The following is a 25,335-nucleotide window of genomic DNA, read 5'->3' on the forward strand; positions in this document are numbered from 1 at the left end:
TTAATCCACTTACATTTAAAGGTGGTTATCAATATATATGATCCTATTACCATTTTCTAAATTGTTTTGGGTTTATTTTTTGTAAGTCTTTTCCTTATCTTGTGTTTCTTGTTTAGAGAAGTTCTTTTAGCCATTGTTGTAAAGCTGGTTTGGTGCTGAATCTCTTAACTTTTGCCTGTTTGGAAAGCTTTTGATTTCTCCATCAAATCTGAGCAAGAGTCTTGCTGGGTAGCATATTCTTAGTTGTAGGTTCTTTCTTTTCATCACTTTAAATATCCTGACCTTCTCCTCTGATTTGTAGAGTTTCTGTTGATAAATCAACTGAAAACATTATGGAAGTTCCTTGTATGTTACTTGTCATTTTTCCCTTGTTTCTTTTGACATTTTGTCTTTATCTTCAATTTTCATAATTTTGATTACTATGTCTCAGTGTGTTCCTCCTTGGGTTTATCCTGCGTGGGACTCTCTGCACTTCCTGGACTTGGTTGACTATTTCCTTTCCCATTTTTTAGGGAAGTTTTCAGCTATACTTCTTCAAATATTTTCTCAAGTCCTATCTCTCTTCTCTTTCTGGGACCCCTATAATGTGAATGTTGGTACATTTAATGTTGTCCCAGAGGTTGCTGAAGAATTGATGCTTTCAAACTGTGGTGCTGAAGAAGACTCTTGAGAGTCCCTTGGATCACAAGGAGATCAAACCAGTCAATCCTAAAGGAAATCAACCCTGAATACTCATTGGAAGGACTGATGCTGAAGTTCCAATACTTTGGCCACTTGATGCAAAGAGCCAGCTCTTTGGAAAAGACCTTGATTCTGGGAAAGATTGAGGACAGGAGGAGAAGGGGATGACAGAGGATGAGAGGTTGGATGGCATCGCTGACTCAATGGACATGACATTGAGCAAACTCTGGGAGATATGGAGGACAGGGAAGCTGGTGTGCTGTAGTCCATGGAGTTGCAGAGTCAGACACAGCTGAGTGACAGAACAATAAATCAATTACAAGGGAAAACAGGAAAATTCACAATTATGTAGAGATTTAAAAACTTAAAACAACCAATGTATTGAAAAAAAAAATCTTAAACGAAAATAGAATGACAACTAATAGGATATAGTAAAAGCTGTTTAGAGGTCATTTTATAGTGATAGATGCCTACATTAAAAAAAGAACTCAAATGAACAATATAACTTTTACCCCAAGGAACTAGAAGAAAAGAACAAATTAAACCAAATTTTGTGGGAAGAAGGAAATAAAGACCAGAAATAAATGGAATAGACATTAAAAAGACTGCAGAAAAGATAAATGAAACCAAGAGATTTATTTTTTGAAAAGATAAACAAAATAGACAAACTCTTTGTTATACTTGAGAGAGAGGATTCAAGGAAGTAAGGTTAGGAAGAAAGAGGAGACATCACAGTTGATAACATACAAATACAGAAGGTTATGAGAGACTGCTATAAGCAATTGTATGCCAACAGACAACCTAGAAATGGATACATTCCTAGAAACATACAACTTACTAAGGCTAAATCATGAAGAAAAAAAAAAATTAAGGCACTAATTAGCAGGGAGATTGAATCAGTAATCAAAAGTCTCCTAACATAGAAAAGTTTAGAACCAGATGGCTTCACTGGTAAATTCTATCAAACATTTAAGGAAAAACTAATAACCAATTTTTCTCATACTTTTCAAAAGAAATAGAATCTGAAGGAACACTTAACTGAAACCAAAACTATATGAGGACACTAGAAGAAAAATACAGATCAATATCCATGATGAATATGGATACAAAACCCTCAACAAAATGTTAGCAAACTGAGTTCACTAATATATTGAAAAGATCATACATCATGATGAGGTGGGATTTATCCCTGGGATAAAAATATCCCTAGTGAACATAAACACAAAAATCTTTAACAAAACCTTAGCAAGTGTAATTTAGCATATGTAAGAAGAATTATATACCATGAGGAAGTAGAACTTGTTTCAGGGATTCACAGCTGATTCAATATTTGAAAATGAATTAATGTAATCTCCCATATCAGAAGACTCAAGAATGTTTTCTTCCTAAGACTGGAAACAAAACAGATGACTGTTCTTATTCCTCTTGTCAACATGTTGCTGGTAAGTCTAGGTGGTGCAAAAAAGTGAGAAAAGGAAATAAAAAACATACCGATGAGAAAAGAAGAAATAAACTATTTGCAGATGAAATGATCACCTATGTGGAATATGCCACAGAATCTACCAAAAACTTTCTTAAAACTAAAAGTGAGCTTAGCAGGGCTGCAGGGTACTAGGTAAACAAAAATCAATCCTATTTCTGTGTAGTAACAGTGAGTACATGGTCACCAAAATTAAATACATATTGTCATTTATAATCACTCAAAAATGAAATACTTAGATGTAAATCTAACAAAATATGAATAGAACTTGATGGAGAAAATATAGCTTTTTCAATAAATCTTACTTGGAACAGTTGGACATACATACACAGAGACACACACACATAAGAAATGAACTTCCTTAAGTTTTGCAACTCAAAAAAATTAACTCAAGTTGGTTCTTGGAGTTAAATGTAAAACTGAAAACTAAAAAGCAAAACTTTTAGAAAAAATAAAATTGAAGGAAATCTTTAGGATCTAGGCTGAGGCAAAGACAGATCTGATACTGATACTAAAAGCACAGTCTTTAAAAGAAAAAATAGTAAAGTGAACTTCATCAATTTTTAAGAATACTCTGTTAAAGACCCTATGAAGTGAATGAAAAGATAAGCTCAGAGTCAGGGAAAGTATTTGGAAGTGAAATTTTTTAAATGACGATAGGAGTGGTCCTAAGATGGCAGAGGAAAAGGACAGAGAGACCACTTTCTCCCCCACAAATTTATTGAAAGAACATTTGAACAATGAGCAAATTCCACAAAACAACTTCTGAATGCTGGCAGGGGACATCATGCACCCAGAAAAGCAGCCCATTGTCTTCGAAAGGAGATGGAGAAGTCTTGAGACTACTGTAAGACTAAGACTGAAATCCAGGGGCAGGAGGCTTAAGTTCAAAACCTGAGAACACCAGAGAACTCCTGACTCCAGGGAACATTAATCAATAAAAGCTCATCCAAAAGCCTCCATACCTACACTGAAACCAAGCACCACCCAAGAGTCAACAAGTTCCAGAGCAAGATGTACCATGCAAATTCTCCAGCAACACAGGAACATAGCCCTGAGCTTCAATATACAGGCTGCCCAAAGTTACACCAAACCGATTGACATCTCAAAACTCACTTCATTGTACTCCAGAGAGAAGATATTCAGCTCCACCCACCAGAGCACCGACACAAGCTTCCTTAACCAGGAAACCTTGACAAGCCATCTGACCAACCCCACCCACAGTGAGGAACCTCCACAATAAAGAGAAACCAAAACTGTCAGAATATGGAAAGGCCACCCCAAACACAGCAATCTAAACAAGATGAAAAGGCAGAGAATTACTCAGCAGGTAAAGGAACACTATAAATGCCCACCAAACCAAACAAAAGAGGAAGAGATAGGGAATCTACCTGAAAAATAATTCAGAACAATGATAGTGAAAATGATCCAAAATCTTGAAAACAAAATGGAGTTACAGATAAATAGCCTGGAGACAAGGATTGAGAAGATGCAAGAAATGTTTAACAAGGACCTAGAAGGAATAAAAAAGTCAATATATAATGAATAATGCAATAAATGAGATCAAAGACACTCTGGAGGGAACCAACAGTAGAATAATGGAGGCAGAAGAAAGGATAAATGAGGTAGAAGATAGAATGGTAGAAATAAATGAAGCAGAGAGGAAAAAAAGAAGAAAAGAAATGAGGACAACCTCAGGGACCTCTGGGACAATGTTAAATGCCCCAAAATTCGAATCATAGGAGTCCCAGAAGAAGAAGACAGAAAGACCATGAGAAAATCCTTGAGGAGATAATAGTTGAACACTTCCCTAAAATGGGGAAGGAAATAGTCACCCAAGTCCAAGAAACCCAGAGAGTCCCAAACAAGATAAACCCAAAGCAAAACACCCCAAGACACACAGTAATCAAATTAACAAAGATCAAACACAAAGAACAAATATTAAAAGCAGCAAGGGAAAAACAACAAAACACATAAGGGTATTCCCATAAGGATAACAGCTGATCTTTCAATAGAAACTCTGCAGGCCAGGAGGAAATGGCAGGACATACTTAAAGTGATGAAAGAGAAAAACCTACAGCCCAGATTACTGTACCCAGCAAGGATCTCATTCAAATATGAAGGAAAAATCAAAAGTTTTACAGACAAGCAAAAGCTGAGAGAATTTAGCACCACCAAACCAGCACTCCAACAAATGCTAAAGGATCTTCTCTAGACAGGAAACACAGAAAGGGTGTATAAACTCAAACCCAAAACAACAAAGTAAATGGCAACGGGATTATACTTATCAATAATTACCTTAAATGTAAATGGGTTGAATGCCCCAACCAACAGACAAAGACTGGCTGAATGGATACAAAAATAAGACCCCTATATATGTTGTTTATAAGAGACCCACCTCAAAACAAGGGACACATACAGACTGAAAGTGAAGGGCTGGAAAAAATTACTCCATGCAAATAAGAGAGCAAAAGAAAGCAGGAGTAGCAATACTCATATGAGATAAAATAGACTTTAAAATAAAGGCTGTGAAAAGAGATAAAGAAGGCCACTACATAATGATCAAAGGATCAATCCAAGAAGAAGATATAACAATTATAAATATATATGCACCCAACAGAGGAGCACCACAATATGTAAGGCAAATGCTAACAAGTATGAAAGGGGAAATTAACAATAACACAATAATAGTGGGAGACTTAATACCCTACTCACAACTATGGAAATATTAACTAACAGAAAATTAACAAGGAAACACAAACTTTAAATGATACAATAGACCAGTTAGACCTTATTGATATCTATAAGACATTTTACCCGAAAACAATGAATTTCACCTTTTACTCAAGCACACACGGAAACTTCTCCAGGATAGGTCACATCCTCGGTGTAAATCTAGCCTTGGTAAATTCAAAAAAATATGAAATCATTCCAAGCATCTTTTCTGACCACAATGCAGTAAGATTAGATATCAATTACATGAGGAAAACAATTAAAAATTCCAACATATGGAGGCTGAATGACATGCTGCTGAATAACCAACAAATCACAGAAGAAATCAATAAAGATAAAAATATGCATAGAAACAAATGAAAATGAAAACACAACAACCCAAAACCTATGGGACACTGTAAGCAGTGCTAAGGGGAAGGTTCATAGCACTACAGGCTTACCTCAAGAAATGAGAAAAAAGTCAGCTAAATAATATATCTCTACAACGAAAGTAACTAGAAAAGAAAGAAATGAACCTCAGGGTTAGTAGAAGTAAAGAAATCTTAAAAATTCAGTTCAGCTCAGTTCGTTCACTTAGTCATATCCAACTCTTTGTGACCCCATGAACCACAGCACGCCAGGCCCCCCGTCCATCACCAACTACCAGAGTTCACCCAAACCCATGTTCATTGAGTCGGTGATGCATCCAACCATCTCATCCTCTGTCGTCCCCTTCTCCTCCTGCCCTCAATCTTTCCCAGCATCGGAGTCTTTTCAAATGAGTCAGCTCTTGTCATCAGTGGCCAAAGTATTGGAGTTTCAGCTACAGCATCAGTCCTTTCAATGAATATTCAGCACTGATTTCCTTTACAAGGGACTGGTTGGATCTCTTCACAGTCCAAGGGACTCTCAAGAGTCTTCTCCAACACCACAGTTCAAAAACATCAATTCTTTGGCACTCAGCTTTCTTTATAGTCCAACTCTCACATCCATACATGACCACTGGAAAAACCATGGCCTTTATTAAACGGACCTTTGTTGACAGAGTATTGTCTCTGCTTTTTAATATGCTAAGTTGGTCATAACTTTCCTTCCAAGGAGTAAGCTAAATGCAAAAGAAACAAAAGAGACCATAGCAAAAATCAACAAAGCTAAAAGCTGGTTCTTTGAGAAGATAAATAAAATTGACAAACCACTAACCAGACTCATCAAGAAACAAAGGGAGAAAAATCAAATCAATAAAATTAGAAATGAAAATGGAGAGATGGCAACACAGAAATATAAAGGATCATAAGAGACTACTATCAGCAACTATAAACCAATAAAATGGACAACTTGGAAGAAATGAACAAATTCTTAGAAAAGTATAACTTTCCAAACCTGAGCCAAGAAGAAATAGAAAATCATAACAGACCCATCACAAGCATGGAAATTGAAACTGTAAGCAGAAATCTTCCAGCAAACAAAAGCCCAGGACCAGACGGCTTCACAGCTGAATTCTACCAAAAATTTAGAGGAGCTAACACATATCCTACTCAGACTCTGCCAGAAAATTGCAGAGGAAGGTAAATTTCCACACTCATTCTATGAGGCCACCATCACCCTAATGCCAAAACCTGACAAAGATGCCATTAAAAAAAAAAAAAAAAAAAACTACAGGCCAATATCACTGATGAACATAGATGCAAAAATCCTTGACAGAATTCTAGCAAACAGAATCTAACACCATATTAAAAAGACCATACATCATGATCAATTGGGCTTTATCCCAGGGATGCAAGGATTCTTCAAAATCTTCAAATCAATCAATGTAATACACCACATTGACAAATTGATAGATAAAAGCCATATGATTATCTCAATTATCATATGCAGAGAAAGCCTTTGACAAAATTCATCATCCATTTATGATAAAAACTCTGAAGAAAGCAGGAATAGAAGGAACATACGTCAACATAATAAAAGCTATATATTACAAACCCACAGCAGACATTATCCTCAATGGTGAAAAATTGAAAGCATTTCCCCTAAAGTCAGGAACAGGACAATGGTGCCCACTCTCACCACTACTATTCAATGTAGTTTTGGAAGTTTTGGCCACAGCAATCAGAGCAGAAAAAGAAATAAAAGGAATCCAGATTGGAAAAGAAGTAAAACTCTCACTGTTTGCAGATGATATGATCCTCTACATAGAAACCCAAAAGACTCCACCAGAAAATTACTAGAGCTAATCAATGAATATAGGAAAGTTGCAGGATACAAAATCAGCACAGAGAAATCCCTTGCATTCCTATACACTAATAATGAGAAAATAGAGAAATTAAGGAAACAATTCCAGTCACCATTGCAATGAAAAGAATAAATAACTTAGGAATATATCTACCTAAAGAAACAAAAGACCTATATATAGAAAACTATAAAACACTGGTGAAAGAAATCAAAGAGGACACAAATAGATGGAGAAATATATCATGTTCATGGATAGGAAGAATCAGTACAGTGAAAGTGAGTATACTACCCAATGCAATCTATAGATTCAATGAAATCCCTATCAAGCTACCAATGGTATTTTTCACAGAGCTAGAACAAATAATTTCACAATTTGTATGAAAATACAAAAAACCTCAAATAGCCAAAACAATCTTGAGAAAGAAAACTGGAACTGAAATAATCAACCTGCCTGACTTCAGGCTATACTACAAAGCTACAGTCATCAAGACAGTATGGTACTGGCACAAAGACAGAAATATAGATCAATGGAACAAAATAGAAAGACCAGAGATAAATCCAAGCACCTGTGCACACCTTATCTTTGACAAAGGAGGCAAGAATATACAATGGAGAAAAGACAATCTGTTTAAAAAGTGGTGCTGGGAAAACTGGTCATCTACTTGTAAAAGAATGAAACTAGAACCATTTCTAACACCATACATAAAATAAATTCAAAATGGATTAAACATCTAAACGTAAGACCAGAAACTATAAAACTCCTAGAGGAGAACAGGCAAAACACTCTCCAACATAAATCGCAGCAGAATCCTCTATGACCCACCTCCCAGAGTAACGGAAATAAAAGCAAAAATAAACAAATGGGACCTAATTAAACTTAAAAGTTTGTGCACAAGGAAGGAAACTATAAGCAAGGTGAAAAGAAAGCCTTCATAATGGGAGAAGATAATAGCAAATGTAGCAACTGACAAAGAATTAATCTCAAAAATATACAAGCAACTCCTGCAGCTCAATTCCAGAAAAATAAACAACCCAATCAAAAAATGGACCAAAGAACTAAACAGACATTTCTCCAAAGAAGACATACAGATGGCTAACAAACACATGAAAAAATGCTCAACATCACTCATTATCAGAGAAATGCAAATCAAAACCACAACGAGGTACCATTTCCCTCCAGTCAGAATGGCTGCAATCCAAAAGTCTACAAGCAATAAATGCTGGAGAGGGTATGGAAAAAAAGGGAACCCTCCTACACTGTTGGTGGGAATGCAAACTAGTACAGCACTATGGAGAACAGTGTGGAGATTCCTTAAAAAACTGGAAATAGAACTGCCATATGACCCAGGAATCCTACTACTGGGCATAAACACCAAGCAAACCAGAATTGAAAGAGACGTGTACCCCAGTGTTCATCACAGCACTGTTTATAATAGCCAGGACATGGAAGCAACCTAGATGTCCATCAGCAGATGAATGGATTAGAAAGCTGTGGTACATATACACAATGGAGTATTAGCCATTACAAAGAATACATTTGAATCAGTTCTAATGAGGTGGATGAAACTGGAGCTTATTATAGAGAGTGAAGTAAGCCAGAAAGAAAAACATCAGTACAGTATACTAGTTCAGTTCAGTTCCGTTCAGTCACTCAGTTGTGTCCGACTGTTTGCAACCCCATGAATCGCAGCACGCCAGGCCTCCCTGTCCATCACCATCTCCTGGAGTTCAATCAGACTCACGTCCATCGTGTCAGTGATGCCATCCAGCCATCTCATCCTCTGTCGTCCCCTTTTCCTCCTACCCCCAATCCCTCCCAGCATCAGACTCTTTTCCAGTGAGTCAACTCTTTGCATGAGGTGGCCAAAGTACTGGAGTTTCAGCTTCAGCATCAATCCCTCCAAAGAAATCCCAGAGCTGATCTCCTTCAGAATGGACTGGTTGGCTCTCCTTGCAGTCCAGGGGACTCTCAAGAGTCTTCTCCAACACCACAGTTCAAAAGCATCAATTCTTCGGCACTCAGCTTTCTTCACAGTCCAACTCTCACATCCATACATGACCACTGGAAAAACCATAGCCTTGATTAGACGGACCTTTGTTGGCAAAGTAATATCTTTGCTTTTCAATATGCTATCTAGGTTGTCATATATATATATGGAACTTAGATAGTTAGTAACTTTAACCCTATATGCGAGACAGCAAAAGAGCCACAAATGTATAGAACAGTCTTTTGGACTCTGTGGGAGAAGGGGAGGGTGGGATTGTTTGGGAGAATGACATTTAAACATGTATATTATCATATGTGAAATTTATCACCAGTCCAGATTCAATGCATGGGATAGGGTGCTTGGGGCTGGTGTACTGGGATGACCCAGAGGATGGGGAGGGAGGTTAGAAGGGGGTCAGGAAGGGGGGAAAAATGATAATAGGTACTTCCAGTGGTGGAAATTTGTGTAAAGTGTTTTTGTTCTTGTACGTTCATCTGTCCTAAAAATTTAGTGTTTTATTATTATGCTTCTAAATTTTTTTTGGTTATTTAATGTTATTTAATTCAGGTGAAATTTTTTAATTGGTGAATTGTCTAAAGTTTGTTACCAAAGTGTTTACCAGTGATCCTAAGAAATGTTGATTTAAAATAATATAAAATCTTTTTCGCCTTTGTGGGGAGTTTCAGAGATACTCACCATTTCATGTGAATGTTAAAGTGAATATATTACAGATGGAATAAAAAGGTGAATACTGTATGTTTTTATTCTATGTGAAATACATACTTCTGGGAGTAGCATAATTTACATATTTCAGTTATGCTCAGACGAATGTGTCAAATCAGTAAATTCTGATGGAGTAAATTACAAATAGAATTTTAAAAGAGTATAGGGAATAGATAAATATGAAAGAAATAAAAATGGGGAAAAGGAAGAAAATATAAGTACAGGTGTATTTAGAATATCAGATTAATTGGGAATCTTTGTGTAATTATATACAATCTGAAAAGAATTTAGTTTGAAAATTTGTTTTTTAAGCTACGCTGCATGTTAGAACACAGAGCACTATCTTCCATACGAGTCATGTTCACAAAATTCTTCCCTTTCTTGGAAATGCCTTGTTATGCTTTATGAAAGGATTTGCAGTAACCATTTTTTCATTCCAAGATTACAATGGCAAGTGGGAGAGTACAGATATTTCATTATTTTATCATCTGTTTTTTTGATTCTTGATAATATTTTCTGTAAATGTGTGTTATCCTTTGGCAAGCTTTTTACTATAATTCTTTAATTCATTTTATTCATTTGAAAATATTAGTTTACAGTTAATTTCTTAATTTTGTTATGTTTGAATAAATTGCTTAGTAAATTCCTGTACTAATTTGTTAAATATCAAATAGGATAAAGTATACAGAAGTCCTTAAGCTGTTGACAGATGACTTTATTTGGATGCTTGAAATGTTTTAGCACTGTTCTGTGTGCTTTACAAATATTTTCTCACAAAACCCCAATGACGTTTTCTCTATTTTACAGATGATTAATAGGGGACAGATGGGTTACTTACCCTAGATTGCATAGTTAGCAAGTGGTAGAAATGGAATTTAAACCTAGGCAGTTTTTCTTTAGAGTCATCACTCATGTAGTATAGGAAATATGCATTAGTTTCCCTTAGAAAATACATCCATTTGTCCTCAGCTATCAAATGGTTTATGGCATTTGTACAAGTTTGCAGTGATGTCTTTTTTTTTTTTTTTTTTTTTTTAAATTTGGAGTGTAGTTGCTTTATAATGTTGTGGTAGTTTCTGCTGTACCTCAAAGTGAATCAACCACACATATACATATGTACCCTCTTCCTTGGATTTTCTTCCCATTTAGGTCACCACAGAGCATTGAGTAAAATTCCCTCTAGTATACAGTAGGTGATATCTTTATTGGCATTTTACATCATAATTGTTTTAGGACATCATAAATCTTGACTATTGTCTAGAGGTTACTTGTTTTTTGGCAAAGACTCCTATCCTACCCACAGCTGATGATTTTCTTTACTGCTTAAAAGAGAGGGATTATCCATACCTTGGAAGTAAGCAAGACTCTGCTGTAAACTGCAGTGTGAGCTTGATGGTTCTCTGCTGGTGAGAACTGCAGAGTCTGACCAGGACCACTTAAACCTAGCCATCTAAATTCTTTCCTGTATTATTAGTCCTCACTTTCAAACTAGAGGAGGAAAAACAATTTTCCCTCTACCCTTCTGAGCTCTTGGCTGAGACCCTGTAGTATAAGACTGGTTAACAAGAGAAAAACAAACAGAAGCTTATTAACATTTATATTTCATGAGTACTGAGAAGATGCTAAGGGAGAACTGAGTATCTCCTTGAGATGGGAATTCATTCTTTTTTTTTGGGGGGGGGAATTCATTCTTAATACCATCTAAATAGGGGGAAAGCAAGGGAGGGTATAGGCCTTTTATGAGACAGTAAATTATTTTTAAGAAAGACAAATGGATCTCTAGAAGAATAGATGGGAATTTGTGACAAAATTCATTTGGTTGTGATGTCTTCTAATTTTCTCCCCTTCTAATCACCTGATCTCCTTTCTTGTGATAAGACTCCTTTCCTGGTTGATAAAATATGACAATTGAATGCCTTTGGGGGAATCTGTCTTTACATAGATAAAGGAAGTTCAGAGAGTGCCTCTCTCTGCATTTGCTGTTTTTCAAATGCCTCTGACTCAATAATCAGTATACGGAGCATATTTGAGGTGGCATACTTTGTTACTCTAAATACACATGCACATACACACATACCATGAGCTCAAATGCAATGAACAAAAAGCTCAGTGAAGATTGGAGGAAATCATATCTTTACTAGAAACCAGTAAAGGATAAGAATTAAGTAATTGATTGTATCACAGAGGTACTTTTATACATAATGAAGAATTTCTGATATAATGAAGATATGATTGAATTAAAGGCAGGGAATGGGTCAGCCTGACTTTGAGCTATTCTTCCTGACATGTAAAACAAAATGACAGGAATTAGAGGAGATTCTGCAAATCTCCCTATTTGTCACAGTTGATAGTAGACTAACAGATGGGATCTCTTGCTAGAAATCAGAGGATACATGTCATGGAGAGGCCCTCATACAGGCAGGGTTATAATAGCAAACTATTATAGTTTGTGGAAGGACTCATCTGTGATAGGGCAGACAGGAGTTTCAGAAAGGAGCTTAGGCTCAGCCACATAACTGAAGTAGTTGACAAGCTATTAAAAAACCTCAGTATGAGAAAGCTAACCTTTGACAGCATGGCTTCACCAAATTGAGAAAAAATAACTGAAAATGATGAGAAAAAAAATGTAAAACATCGAGGTGAGCTCTAGAATACCGACTACAAATGAATAGGAATTAGAGTAGAGAAAATAAGGAAAATTAAGGAGAAGCACTAATCAAAGAGATGGGAATACCAGACCACCTTACCTATCTCATGAGAAACCTGTATGTGGGTCAACAAGAACTGGACATGGAACAACTGACTGGTTCAAAATTGGGAAAGGAGTGCCACAAGGCTATATATTGTCACTCTGCTTATTTAACTTGTGTGCAGAATGCATCATGTGAATTGCCAAGCTGGATAAATCACAAGCTGGAATCAAGATCACCGGGAGAAATACTAACAACTTTAGATATACAGATGACAAGCACTCTAATGGCAGAAAGTGCAGAGGAACTAAAGGACCTGGTGATGAATGTGAAAGAGAAGAGTGAAAAAACTGGCTTGAAACTCAACACTCAAAAAACTAAGATTATGGCAACCGGTCCCATCACTTCATGGCAAATAGATGGGGAAAAAGTGGAAGCAGTGAAAGATTTTATTTTCTTGGGCTCCAAAATCACTGCAAATGGTGACTGTAGCCATGAATTTAAAACATGCTTGCTCCTTGGAAGGAGAGATATAACAAACCTAGACAGTGTTATTTAAAAAAACAGAGACATTCATTTGCTGACAAAGATCCATATAATCAAATCTATGGTTTTTCCTGTAGTCGCGTATGGATGTGGGATTTGTACTGTAAATTTAGGCTGAGTAGCAAAGAATATTGATATGTGGTGCTGGAGAAGACTCTTGAGAGTCCCTTGAACTTCAAGAAGATCAAATCATTCAATCCTAAAGAAAATCCACCTTGAATATTCATTGGAAGGATTGGTGCTGGAGCTGAAGTTCCAAAATTTTGGCCACCTGATGTGAAGAGCTGATTCATTAGAAAAGACCCTGATGCTAGGAAAGATAGAAGGAAGAAAAGAAGCGGGTGGCAGAAGATAAAACTGTTAGATATCATCACAGGCTCAATAAACATGAATTTGAACAAACTCCAGGAGATAATGGAGTACTGGGGAGCCTAATATGCTGCAGTCCATGGAGTTGCAGAGTTGTACATGATTTAGCAACTGAACAACAACAGCAGCAGTAATCCAAGAAATAATGAGAAAAAAATATAGTTCTGAATATGGGAAAAAATCTGTGAAAGATCTACATATGTTTTCTTTAAAGTTTTGCACTTCATACCTATTGTCATGGAAAAACAGCAAAATCAAAAATATGTATACTTCAGATGAGTTTTTTTGAAAATAAGAAGTAAAGTAGGTAGAGATGTTGGCAATTGTGGAATGTTGAGATAGAGTAAAAAGCATGGCAAAGGCACAGAGGTGACGCTAAACGCAGTTAAGTGACAACAAGTGATTTAGTGTTCTTGGGGTTTAGAAGACATGCTTGAGCATGACAAAGGATGCTGGAATCAAAAATAGGATTAATAGAGCAAAGGGAGTAATACTAAGAATATAGCACAGTATGTTGTAAGATTTGGGGGAAATATTTAAGTATTTTAGATGACCTGATTTTCATTTTAGAAAAAGTCTTATATTCTGTAATTTTGGAGTGGAGGGAAATTGAACATAGGGAAATTAGAGGAAAGTCTATAGGTCGGACCCTAGTTTATAAGAGCTGATTTAATAAATTGTTAGTACATATAGATTATAGGGAACAGATTGAAGAGATGTTTTTGATAGAATTAAGTGATTTAGTAGATGGAAAGGAGGAGAGAGGAAGAAGAATGTGAGTTTATTTGGTTGACAAGGTGGAAAATAATTTTAATGACTCTTATCTGTAATGTGGTATGAAGTATAGATTGTGGGTGTTTTCAGATGGGAAGGATTATTTCAGTTTTTGACATGTAAGTATACAAATGGAACTAGAAGTTCCATTGGAATTAGATAATTCTTGCTAGGAGATATATAGGATAATCAACATATGTGAAATAGTAACATATAGTAAAGAAGGTGCTTATTCAAAGAAACAGCACAGAGAAGTGAAAAAAGAAGCAAACCTAAAATTATACTCTATTTAAATAGTTATAGAAAAAGAGCAAACAGGAAAACAGACTGAAAAATAAAAATCCAAAAGGTAGAAAAATTAGTATGTTACTACAGCCAATTAAGAGTTAAGTTATAAAAACAGATTGACATTGCCACAGCAAGCTTGGAGACCAGTATGAAGGTGTACAGGTGTCTGTTACTTAGTGATTTACTAGTCAACTGATATTTGAATGCCAGTTACAAACTAGATAGCTTACTTACTCATAGAGATTCAGTATAAAGAAAGAGGTGTTACACTTGGTGAGTTTATGTTGCAGTGGGAAGGACAGACCAATAATTACTTTATAGCATAAGCTTATCAAATAAAATAGCAAATCAGGACTTAAGAGACTTTTTCAAAAGGATTATCTCAATGGAGGGATAAGGGCTATTGCAATAGGCAAATGAATATTATTGCAATAAGGAGAATGCTTCTGTTAAGGTCTATAGTATCTTAAAGTTGATATTTTGCCTTAAAGGCTAAAAAGAAGTGTTCTTTTAGAGGAGGGATTAAGGCTAGAAAGAAATGGTGTGGCTAAGTAGAATGGAAAGACCCTGATGCTAGGAAAGATTGAGAGCAGGAGGAGAAAGGGGTGACGGAAGATGAGGTGGTTGGACGGCATCATTGACTTAACGGACATGAGTTTGAGCAAACTCTGGGAGATAGTGAAGGACAGGGAGGCCTGGTGTGCTGCAGTCCATAGGGTCACAAGAGTCTGACGTGACTGAGCAACCGAAGAACAAAGTAAGGTGAGGGGAAGTGGCATGATCTGACAATAGAACAGAAAAAGAGAGCCTGGGATGGTTCAGGGTTTCTGGATTAGGTTTGTATGGGCAGTACCACCATTCACTAAGAGCATGTGAGAAAGCAAGTTAGGGAGGAGGATTCATATTTGGGCAAGTTGAGTTTATAGGCATATCTCATTTTATTGTGCTTTTTGATCACAAATTGAAATTGGTGACAACCCTGCATGGAACAAGTAATAAGTGCCATTTTTGGGGGGTGGCCAGCATTTACTCACTTCATGTCTCTCTGTTATGTTCTGGTAATTCTCACAATATTTCAAAATTTTTCATAGTTATATTTCATTATTGTATATTTATGACAATATAGGAGTCTGTGGTTCCAAAATCTAAAAATATACAGGACCAAATATCTTAGAGATAATTTCTTTTAAGATAATATAGAAGTCTTTACCCCAGGGAATGTACTGTCTTCCTGTAAAATATCTAGTTAAGATGCAACAAAATTTTGAACTGCTGCAAGTTGTTATAAATCCAACATATATAAGTTTCATCTATGATGATTCACAGAATACTTTTAAGGGTCTTTGGATATCTATTCATGCCCCTACCTTTCAGAGATCAACATGATTATGGACAAAATTTTATACCTGTGATAGCAGATAGAAGAATCTAGAATGGAAAATGTTATCCTCATTGATCTTGAATTTTGTGTAAAGATTTGAAATTATTTTGTGCTACTAATTCTTGACCTTATGATCTAATAAAAATAGATTTGAAAAATGTATATGTTACTTAAGTGTTATGTGTATAAGACACCTGTGAATGTTTTAATAGTTTATACCATCAGACTAGCAAGTTAAAATATCTTTTGGAAATACTTTCATGAAATATGATTATTAAGTAATTTTCTTTATACAGGGATCAACCTATGAAGATGAAATTGATAATATCAAACACATTATTTCAAAAGTTAATGAAATTCTGGCTCATAACTCACCAGTTTTGATTATTCAAAGATGGACACGTGGTTTCTTAGTTAGGAAAAAAGTGAGGTATGTTTTATTTTATTCACTATTTCAATATTAAAAGATAATTAACAAAAGTCATTTCTGTAATAATATGCATTTTTGTATTCCCTATCAACCTGGTAATGTATAGACTATTTAATTTTGAGAAAAACATCACAGACTCTATAATACTGTAATATTTAGTATAATCATTTGATTACCTTTTTTCTTTTAAAATGGCCATATAAATAACTAATCAATAAAGTTTTTACTAATCTTGAGTAATTCTGATAGTGTTATAAATTAAACTTAAAAGCATTAGTAGAAAATGTAAATTAAATTTCTCTGTGTAATGGAACATAATAGAAATATAAGCCATGTACAATATAAGAAAAAAGTACAAGCCATGAATATATGAGGATTTTGTATTTTGTTTGGATATGAAGATAGTTTTGCCAAAACATCTGCTACCACCTTAATCTACATTATCCTTTGATTAATACTTTTCCCTCTCTCTTTGTTCCGTGCATCCCTTTTCAGTAGCAGACATTTTACAAATACAGGAAATTTTTACCTGTAAGACTCAACATTGTACCTGGAGAGGGAAGATAGTATACTGTGTCATCAGTGTATTTGTGTTAGTCATGCAAAACACTAAACACATGAGAAAAGAAATGAGCTTTCTCCTAAAGCTTATTTTCAGATGCTAAATGGTAGAGTTCATAAGATAGGAACAGAACATGGCCCTGAAATACAGGTAGGATTAAATAGATCTGGAGTTGGGAAACAGACATTCCTTGAGAAAGAAAGATTAGGAATTATCACTGAAATGATAGTCAACATTCTGTGGTAAGGCAGAGACAGTGTTGTCTTGTGTTAGCCTGCATGTACTACATCATAGATGGCAATAGCCCTGATAGAGATCAGTATGGAAGACAAAACTGAACATAATACAGTACCTGCAACTTCTGAAGATGAGATTCCATATACTTCTCTAACAAAGGCCAAACTGTGGGAGAGACTGGGCTTATGAATGAAGAAAAGTAAAGTGGTTTTGGAGTAAAAGATGTGAAGAGAAGCAGGCAGTTGCTAACACATACATATTTATTTAAAATATTTTTTCTATCTCATATGTTTTAGTTAAATTGTATGTATTTTATGTGAAATAAACATCTAATTAAATGGATTTGTCTTTAATTTATGCCCCTGGGATTGAGTTTTTCTCTCTTAGAATCAAGGTTTCCTTTGATATTCATGTACCATGAGATAATAACCTTGTACATGGAAACAATCTGAAAATTCAGCAGGCAAGAAAAGGGTCTGAACGAGCTTTGTGGGGAGAAATGTCAGTGGTAAAAATATATCACAGTGCTTCAAGACAGACTGATTTTAATTCTTTTTCTTTTTAAAATGCTGTTCCATTAGGTGTATTACTTACCTACTGTGGGCCTGAGTTTCCTGATAAATTACTAATAAATGGTAGAGAGCAGGGGCTAATAGCAATACTTAATTTTCTACTTGCTTGTGAGAATTCAGGTCATGAATATAACCCACATAGTATCAGGCAAATGTGAATATTCCATTCTTAATAGCTGATTTTTAAAATATCATTATTATTGTTGTTCTATCTCATATACTGTGTGCTATTTGTTTGCATGGGAAATAATCTTTCCTTGAATTTCTTGCTCCCTTCCAATTACATTTACTACAGCATTCACAGAGTAATCTTTCAAAATTATAAATCAAATCTTAAAATCCTTCGGTTGCTCCTAATTTGCTTAGGGCAAAGTATTGGGATATTGGCCTCTACAATGTACATCACATACTTGCATTATCAACATTTGGAATACTGTATTGAAGTTGTCTGTATAATTATTTATATCTTATACCTACAGATATGTTCAGTTCAGTTCAGTTCAGTCGCTCAGTCATTTCCGACTCTTTGTGACCCCATGAATCACAGCATGCCAGGCCTCCCTGTCCATCACCAACTCCCGGAGTTCACTCAGACTCACGTCCATCGTCCTCTGTCGTCCCCTTCTCCTCCTGCCCCCAATCCCTCCCAGCATCAAAGTCTTTCCCAATGAGTCAATTCTTTGCATGAGGTGGCCAAAGTATTGGAATTTCAGCTTTATATCAGTCCTTCCAATGAACACTCAGGACTGATCTCCTTTAGGATGGACTGGCTGGATCTCCTTGCAGTCCAATGAGACTCTCAAGAGTCTTCTCCAACACCACAGTTCAAAAGCATCAATTCTTCGGCACTCAGCTTTCTTCACAGTCCAACTCTCACATCCATACATGACCACTGGAAAAACCATAGCCTTGATTAGATGGACCTTTGTTGACAAAGTAATGTCTCTGCTTTTGAATATGCTTTCGAGGTTGTTCATAACTTTCCTTCCAAGGAGTAAGCGTCTTTTAATTTCATGGCTGCAATCACCATCTGCAGTGATTTTGGAGCCCCCCAAAATAAAGTCTGACACTGTTTCCACTGTTTTCCCATCTATCTGCCATGAAATGATGGGACCAGATGCCATGGTCTTAGTTTTCTGAATGTTGAGATTTAAGCCAACTTTTTACTCTCCTCTTTCACTTTCATCAAGAGGCTTTTTAGTTCCCCTTCACTTTCTGCCATAAGGGTGGTGTCATCTGCATATCTGAGGTTATTGATATTTCTCCTAGCAATCTTGATTCCAGCTTGTGCTTCTTCTAGCCCAGCGTTTCTCATGATGTACTCAGTTCAGTTCAGTCGCTCAGCCATGTCCGACTCTTTGTGACCCCATGAATCACAGCACGCTAGGCCTTCCTGTCTATCACCAACTCCCGGAGTTCACTCAGACTCACGTCCACAGAGTCAGTGATGCCATCCAGCCATCTCATCCTCTGTCGTCCCCTTCTCCTCCTGCCCCCAATCCCTCCCAGCATCAGAGTCTTTTCCAATCAGTCAACTCTTCGCATGAGGTGGTCAAAGTACTGGAGTTTATACCCAAAGAGAATAAAAGGGAAGGAATAATAAAAATAGTATCAAAAACTGATGAAATATAAAACAAGGATACAAAGAACATGAGAAAATTTGCAGGAATATCAATAAAGCCATGAGTTGGTTATTTTCAGAGTAATTCATTGATAAAGCTCCAGCATGACTGCTCTAACAAAGAGACAGAAGGAAAATTTTATCATGATAAGAAATGAAAAAACAACATTGCTGCAGATCCACAGAAATTAAAGGGAATACAGTGAATAACTTTATGCCAAATAATTTGATAATGTGTGTGAAATGGACAGATTCTTTTAAGGAACACAATTTTCAGTCTGACAGAAGAAATCACAATGCTGAATAGTCATTCATACATTAAAAGAACTGAATCCATTATTAAAATCCTTCCCACGAAGATACTTCAATTGTAGGTTACTGATGAATTATCCTGGACATTTAAGGAATGTTTAACACCATCTTAAACCAAAATTTCCAAAGAGTGGGAGAGAATACTTTTCAGGTTTTGAGAGATCAGCATAACTTTAAAAGCAAAATCTGACAAGAACGTTGTAAGAAAGGAAACTTCAGGCTGTCTTATGTATGCCCATGTAAAAATTGTAAGTAAAATATTAGAAAATTAGATATAGAGGTATGCAAAGTGCTTAACATCCTATAACCAACATAGGTTTATTCCAGGAATAAAAAGTTAGTTTAACATTAGGAAACCAATCACATTAATAGAATATGAGTGAGGGAAAAACACCTCAGTGTTTCTCACTTTGTTATCACATTAACTAAAATTTGTGCATACTTTGAATGTACTCTCATTTTTCAAGATTCTAAAGTAACTGAGATTTGATCTCATCTAATTTGTGATAGGCAGAATTCCAAGATGGCCCATGTGATCTTTGTTCCCTGGTGTTACTCCCATGATCATGTTATATTGCATGGCAGATGGTATTTTGCAGATGTCACAAAGTTCTTTACTAATAAGTTGACCTTAAGATAGATTTTCTGAGTTAGTTTAACCTAATCAAATGACCTCTTTAAAAACAAGAGTGTTTTCTGACTGATAGCAGAACAGGATATCAGAGAAAGTTGAAACGCAAGTAGGATTTGATATACTGTTGCTGTGTTAAAAGTAGAGTGGACCACATTCAAATGACCTGAGAGTGACTTTATGAGCTAGGAGTAACCCTCCACCAACAATCAGCAAGAAAATGGGGACATCAGTCCTACACAAGGAACTGGATTCTACCAACTACTTGAATGAGCTTAGAGGCAGATGTTTTCCCCTAAGCTTCCAGATAGGAAAGAACACAGATTGCTCAGTTTGTGTAATTTGTTACTCAGTAATAGAAAAAATAATATGCAGTAGAACTGTGCAAAATGACAGTATAGTTCTGGTATGCACAGGGATTAATTAATGTAGTTCTGTGTAAAGTGAGGACTGCCTGAATACAATCATCTTAATGTCTACACAAAAAATATAAAATTCAGCACTTATAAAAGGTTAAAAAAAGAAGAACACTTTTAGCAATCTAGGATTAAAAGGAAACTTTTCTTAATCTAATTATATATATTTTAACACATTTATTAATACTTAGCAACATCTTGGAATTATTTCCCTGAGATTAGCGAAAAACGACAAGGGCATCAGCTGTTAGCACTTTTGTTTAGTATTGCTCTGAAACTAAGTGGAACTATTCTGGAACTATTGCTAGTGGAACAAAGTAAGGAAAATAAAAAGATAAAAGATAAGATAGGAAAAAACCAAAATTATAATTTCTTATAGCTGTTATGATTTTGAATGTGAAAGCTAATAAAAATACAAAAATCAATATTATTTAGATATGTAGTACCAATCACCAACTTGAAATTAAAATCTACTATTTATAATAGTATAAAAACCCCGCTACTTGTTGGATTGATCTTCAAGAGGCAGACACATAAACTAGATTAGGTGTACAAGAAATTTATTGGGAGTAATATCTTTGACAAACAAAAGGGGAGGAAGTGGGAATAGGCAGGGAAACATATTCATGCTTTTATGCTAATCTGTGAAGGGAGAGAGAAAATGAATTGGGCAGAAAGAATTCAGCAACGCAACTCTGAAAACATCTAGGCCAGACCAGTGGGGGATCCCTGAGCAAAGCTTGACCATTTTAGGAATCCTCCATCAGGTAGAAATGGGCCAGTTCTATTACAATTCCTCAGTCAATGACTGGGAATAGCCTTGACAAAAGTGTAGTGATGGATCTAAAAAAAAAAAAGGCAAGAGCTGGGGCTGTCAGTCAGCTGTGCTCCTCGTAGTGGGTCTTCTTCAAGGAGATCTGAACAGTACACTTCCATAGCTGTCATTAACCATGTACTAAGGATACATGAAAGGCAAGATGTGAATTACCTCTAGAAAGAAACCTACCAAACATTACTGATAGAACAAGATGGAAATAAATATAAGACTATATCATTTTTATGACATTGAATGAATCAGTGTAATAAAAATGTCAGTTTTTCCTAAATTGATTTGTATGTGCAGTGCATTCCTAAACACAATTGTAGGAGTTTTCCTTTAAAACACATACTTTGAAAAATAATATTGTGCTGGCCTTTCAGTTTGCCTCTGCTCACTCTAAATCCCATTTAACTGATAATGTGAGGATTTAGAAAGGCAAAGGGCAAGAGAAGTGTGAAGAGAAAGATGGCAACAAAATTTTGCAAAGTAAGAAGCAAGTAGGTATGTATAACTGACTTTGCAGATCTTAGAAGTCTACAACTAGAGATCAGAAAACTATGGTTCCTAGGATGGCAGCCTGATATTGTAAATAAATTATATCAGAACACAGTCATACCCATTCTTTTATGTATTGTCTGTCAATGTGCTTTTTAAGCTATAATGGAAAAGCTGAATAGCTAAGATACAGACTGTAGTGGCTGCAAACCTAAAATATGTACTATCTGTATTTGGCTCTTAAAGGAAAAATTTGCCAACTTCTGCAATAGCTTATCCTGACTATATCAGAAGCCCAAGCGTAAAGCTGTGATTCATATTGCAAAACACAGGCATAATTAGAATTTAAAGATGCTAGAAACCAGTGCTTCACAAATAGGAACATTTATTAAATCCCTGTTTAGAATCAGTTAAACTTTCCTAATTTTATTCTAAAGTAAGATATTTAGTGTTTTATTCTAGAGATGAAAGTATAGCTGACCATCACTAGACATTATTTAATCACTCTAAAATTATAGACTAAAACAAAAGAATGGAGACAGGGAAATTTTTTTCCTCTGTGAAACTTGATATATACTTTTGAGAATTCTAATTTTATGCTGATAGATATTTTCCTTTAGCTCACTGAATATATTTTCACTATTTTTGGCTTTCATTGTTGCTGTTGAAAAGTAAACTATCAGGCTAATTTTTCCTTTACAGGTTATCTTTCTTTTCCCTCTTACTACTTTTAAATCTAAGGTATTTCTGATATTTTTCTGAAGATGTTTTCTTTGACAATTCTAAAAATCACTTTATTTTTATTATGCAGCTTAATATTTATGCATCTAGGGATTGGTTTCTCCTTTATCAATTCTGGATGATTTCCAGCCATCATTTTATTTATTGATAATTTATTCAAAATATCTATATTTCCCATTTTTCTTAAGATGGGAAGTTACCCTCTTTACAGTGGTGTCTGTAAGTAAATTAACAGGTAGACTGGAACAAAGGTCGTGGTCACAGACTAACTTGACATTTGGTAACGCCCTTGGGTTTAGGATTTCTTCCTATTGATCTCAGAGTCTAATTGGAGATAATAATCAGCCCTCCATTGAGTTTTGTTCTGGTTTTATTTTCCAATCTCTAGCTCAGTTTCTTCTCGACTCTGTATTATGGGTAAATTTTAGTGGTTCGTTTATATCAGGGACTCTTAAATATTGCTTTGATTTGAATGTTCATTTGTGAAGCAAGATCTTTCTCTTATAATTTATTTAGGATGCCTTTTAATTGTATCCCATTCTCATTGCCAGCTGTAATGGTGGAAAGTTACCTAGATGCTATGACAGCCTCCAAGTAAGTTACCAGGTAGTCTGTTTCAGAGCTCACAGAATAAAAAACCTCAGAGATCAAATTAAGATGCTTGAATCAGATTATTTAATCTACTTAAAACATATAGCAAGAAATGAGGGAGAAAAATGGAGTAGAAGTGAGTATAAGTAGGGTAAAATGACCATGTTATCTGAATCATGTATTATGCAGTGTTCATATATCCTGTTTCTCACTTTGTTCCATCAGGCTTTCTCTGATGGTTGGGTTATAAGAACCAGAGTAGAGGTGAGTGAAGGTCTTCAACAGCCAGAAAATGATTGGAGCCACCATACTCTTGACTTTTTAGAGAGGTGTAGGAGCAAGAGGTGTAGGTTCACATAGCTATGAACTAAGTAACTGACAACCTGCCAAGAAGTGATGAGTTTTATTTGCATGTTTTGGGTATAGCATGCATGAGGTTGTGTTAGGTTACTGATGGATGATTGATTTGGTGGGAGCCATAGCTGTGTCTCTGAAGATAATGTAATAAATGCTTTATGAATGTTCTAAAATGTTATTTAGTCCTTCCATGCTTTATTCCTTCCTTTATGACAGTATTCTTCACACACTTGCTTCATTTATTACATAGTGTTTTTCAGGTTGCTACCTTACTATGTATACCTGAGACACCTTATGAATCTTACTTGTATCTCTCATTTGCTTGTTCAGTATCTATACTTGGCATCTTATGAGGTTTGCCTGTTCTAAGTGTTTGTATTCTTTCCCTTTAAAATATAATTGAATATTCTTAAATCATACGACAAATACAAATTTACAATGTCTATTAATATTTATTTTATAATTATTTCTATTCTACATCCTATACAGAAGATCCTTAATCTTCTAGTTGAATAATTTTCTCCTCAGTGATATATAATCTGCTATTTAGCCATTGAAATTTTCATTTTAAGTATTATATATTTTAATAGGTAGAAGTATTGTTTGGTTCTCTTTCAGATTTTGTTTTCTTAATAGCTCTTTTCTCCTATTTTTAATATCCCTTTATTTTTAAAAAAACATTAAGCATACTTATTTCAGTAGTTCATAATTCTAGTAGTCGGTGTCCTTATGGATTTGATTCTGCTATCTGCTTTTACTATGGATTTCACCTACTGTGCATCATTCCCTTGTCCACTCTAATTTTGAAGGTCAACTCATATTCCTTGGAACTTTTTCTAAAGTCTTTGATACTCTGTTATGAAGATTGGTTTTTCCATAGAGGATGTTTTGATTACTTTTAAGTGTCTATTGAAACTGAAAAGGATCATCTCCAGTTTTTACAGATTACTCAGGTCATGTGAGGAATACATTGCTTTTAAAACTTTTCAGTAAAGACTGTTTTCCTTTCTTTGGACAAAGTAGGTCCAAGATGGAAACTTTCTTCTTCTGGAAATTTTTAGAGTGAGGGGAATAATGATGTTGGTGCACTGGAAGTGCACTTCATATGATCCTAGATTTTTTGTGAAAGTTTCTCATTATAACCACCTTTCTGATGAGATGCTACACTCTTCTCTATTTGTAATACCCAAGCCTACGAGTAATACCAAAGGTCAAGATTATCTGAGTGAAGTAAATGTCCTGAGGTTGAAAGTTGGGTTTGGGTTTACTTTTTATCTCTTTGCACTGAGGCTTTCAATTCAGTTCAGTTCAGTTCAGTTCAGTCTCTCATGTCCGACTCTTTGTGACCACATGAATTGCAGCAAGCCAGGCCTCCCTGTCCATCACCATCTCCCGGAGTTCACTCACACTCATGTCCGTCGAGTCGGTGATGCCATCCAGCCATCTCATCCTCTGTCGTCCCCTTCTCCTCCTGCCCTCCATCCCTCGCAGCATCACAGTCTTTTCCAGTGAGTCAACTCTTCACATGAGGTGGCCAAAGTGCTGGAGTTTTCAGCTTCAGCATCATTCCTCCAAAGAAGTCCTAGGGCTGATCTCCTTCAGAATGGACTGGATGGATCTCCTTGCAGTCCAAGGGACTCTCAAGAGTCTTCTCCAGAACCACAGTTCAAAAGCATCAATTCTTCAGTG

The 25,335-nt window shown here is 35.7% G+C and overlaps 1 protein-coding gene across 1 annotated transcript in view; it reads left to right on the forward strand.

The window, feature by feature from the left end:
* The window catches only part of LOC120861100 (leucine-rich repeat and IQ domain-containing protein 3-like), a 194,116-nt gene that overhangs the window by 26,827 nt on the left and 141,954 nt on the right, over positions 1-25,335 (forward strand). Inside the window, exon 4 of the mRNA XM_040236763.1 lies at positions 16,158-16,291. Coding sequence (XP_040092697.1) covers positions 16,158-16,291 — 134 coding nt within the window. The remainder of the gene's footprint in view (positions 1-16,157; positions 16,292-25,335) is intronic.

The sequence above is a fragment of the Oryx dammah genome, unplaced genomic scaffold (assembly GCF_014754425.2).
Source record: "Oryx dammah isolate SB20612 unplaced genomic scaffold, SCBI_Odam_1.1 HiC_scaffold_11227, whole genome shotgun sequence".
Classification (NCBI taxonomy): Eukaryota; Metazoa; Chordata; class Mammalia; order Artiodactyla; family Bovidae; genus Oryx; species Oryx dammah.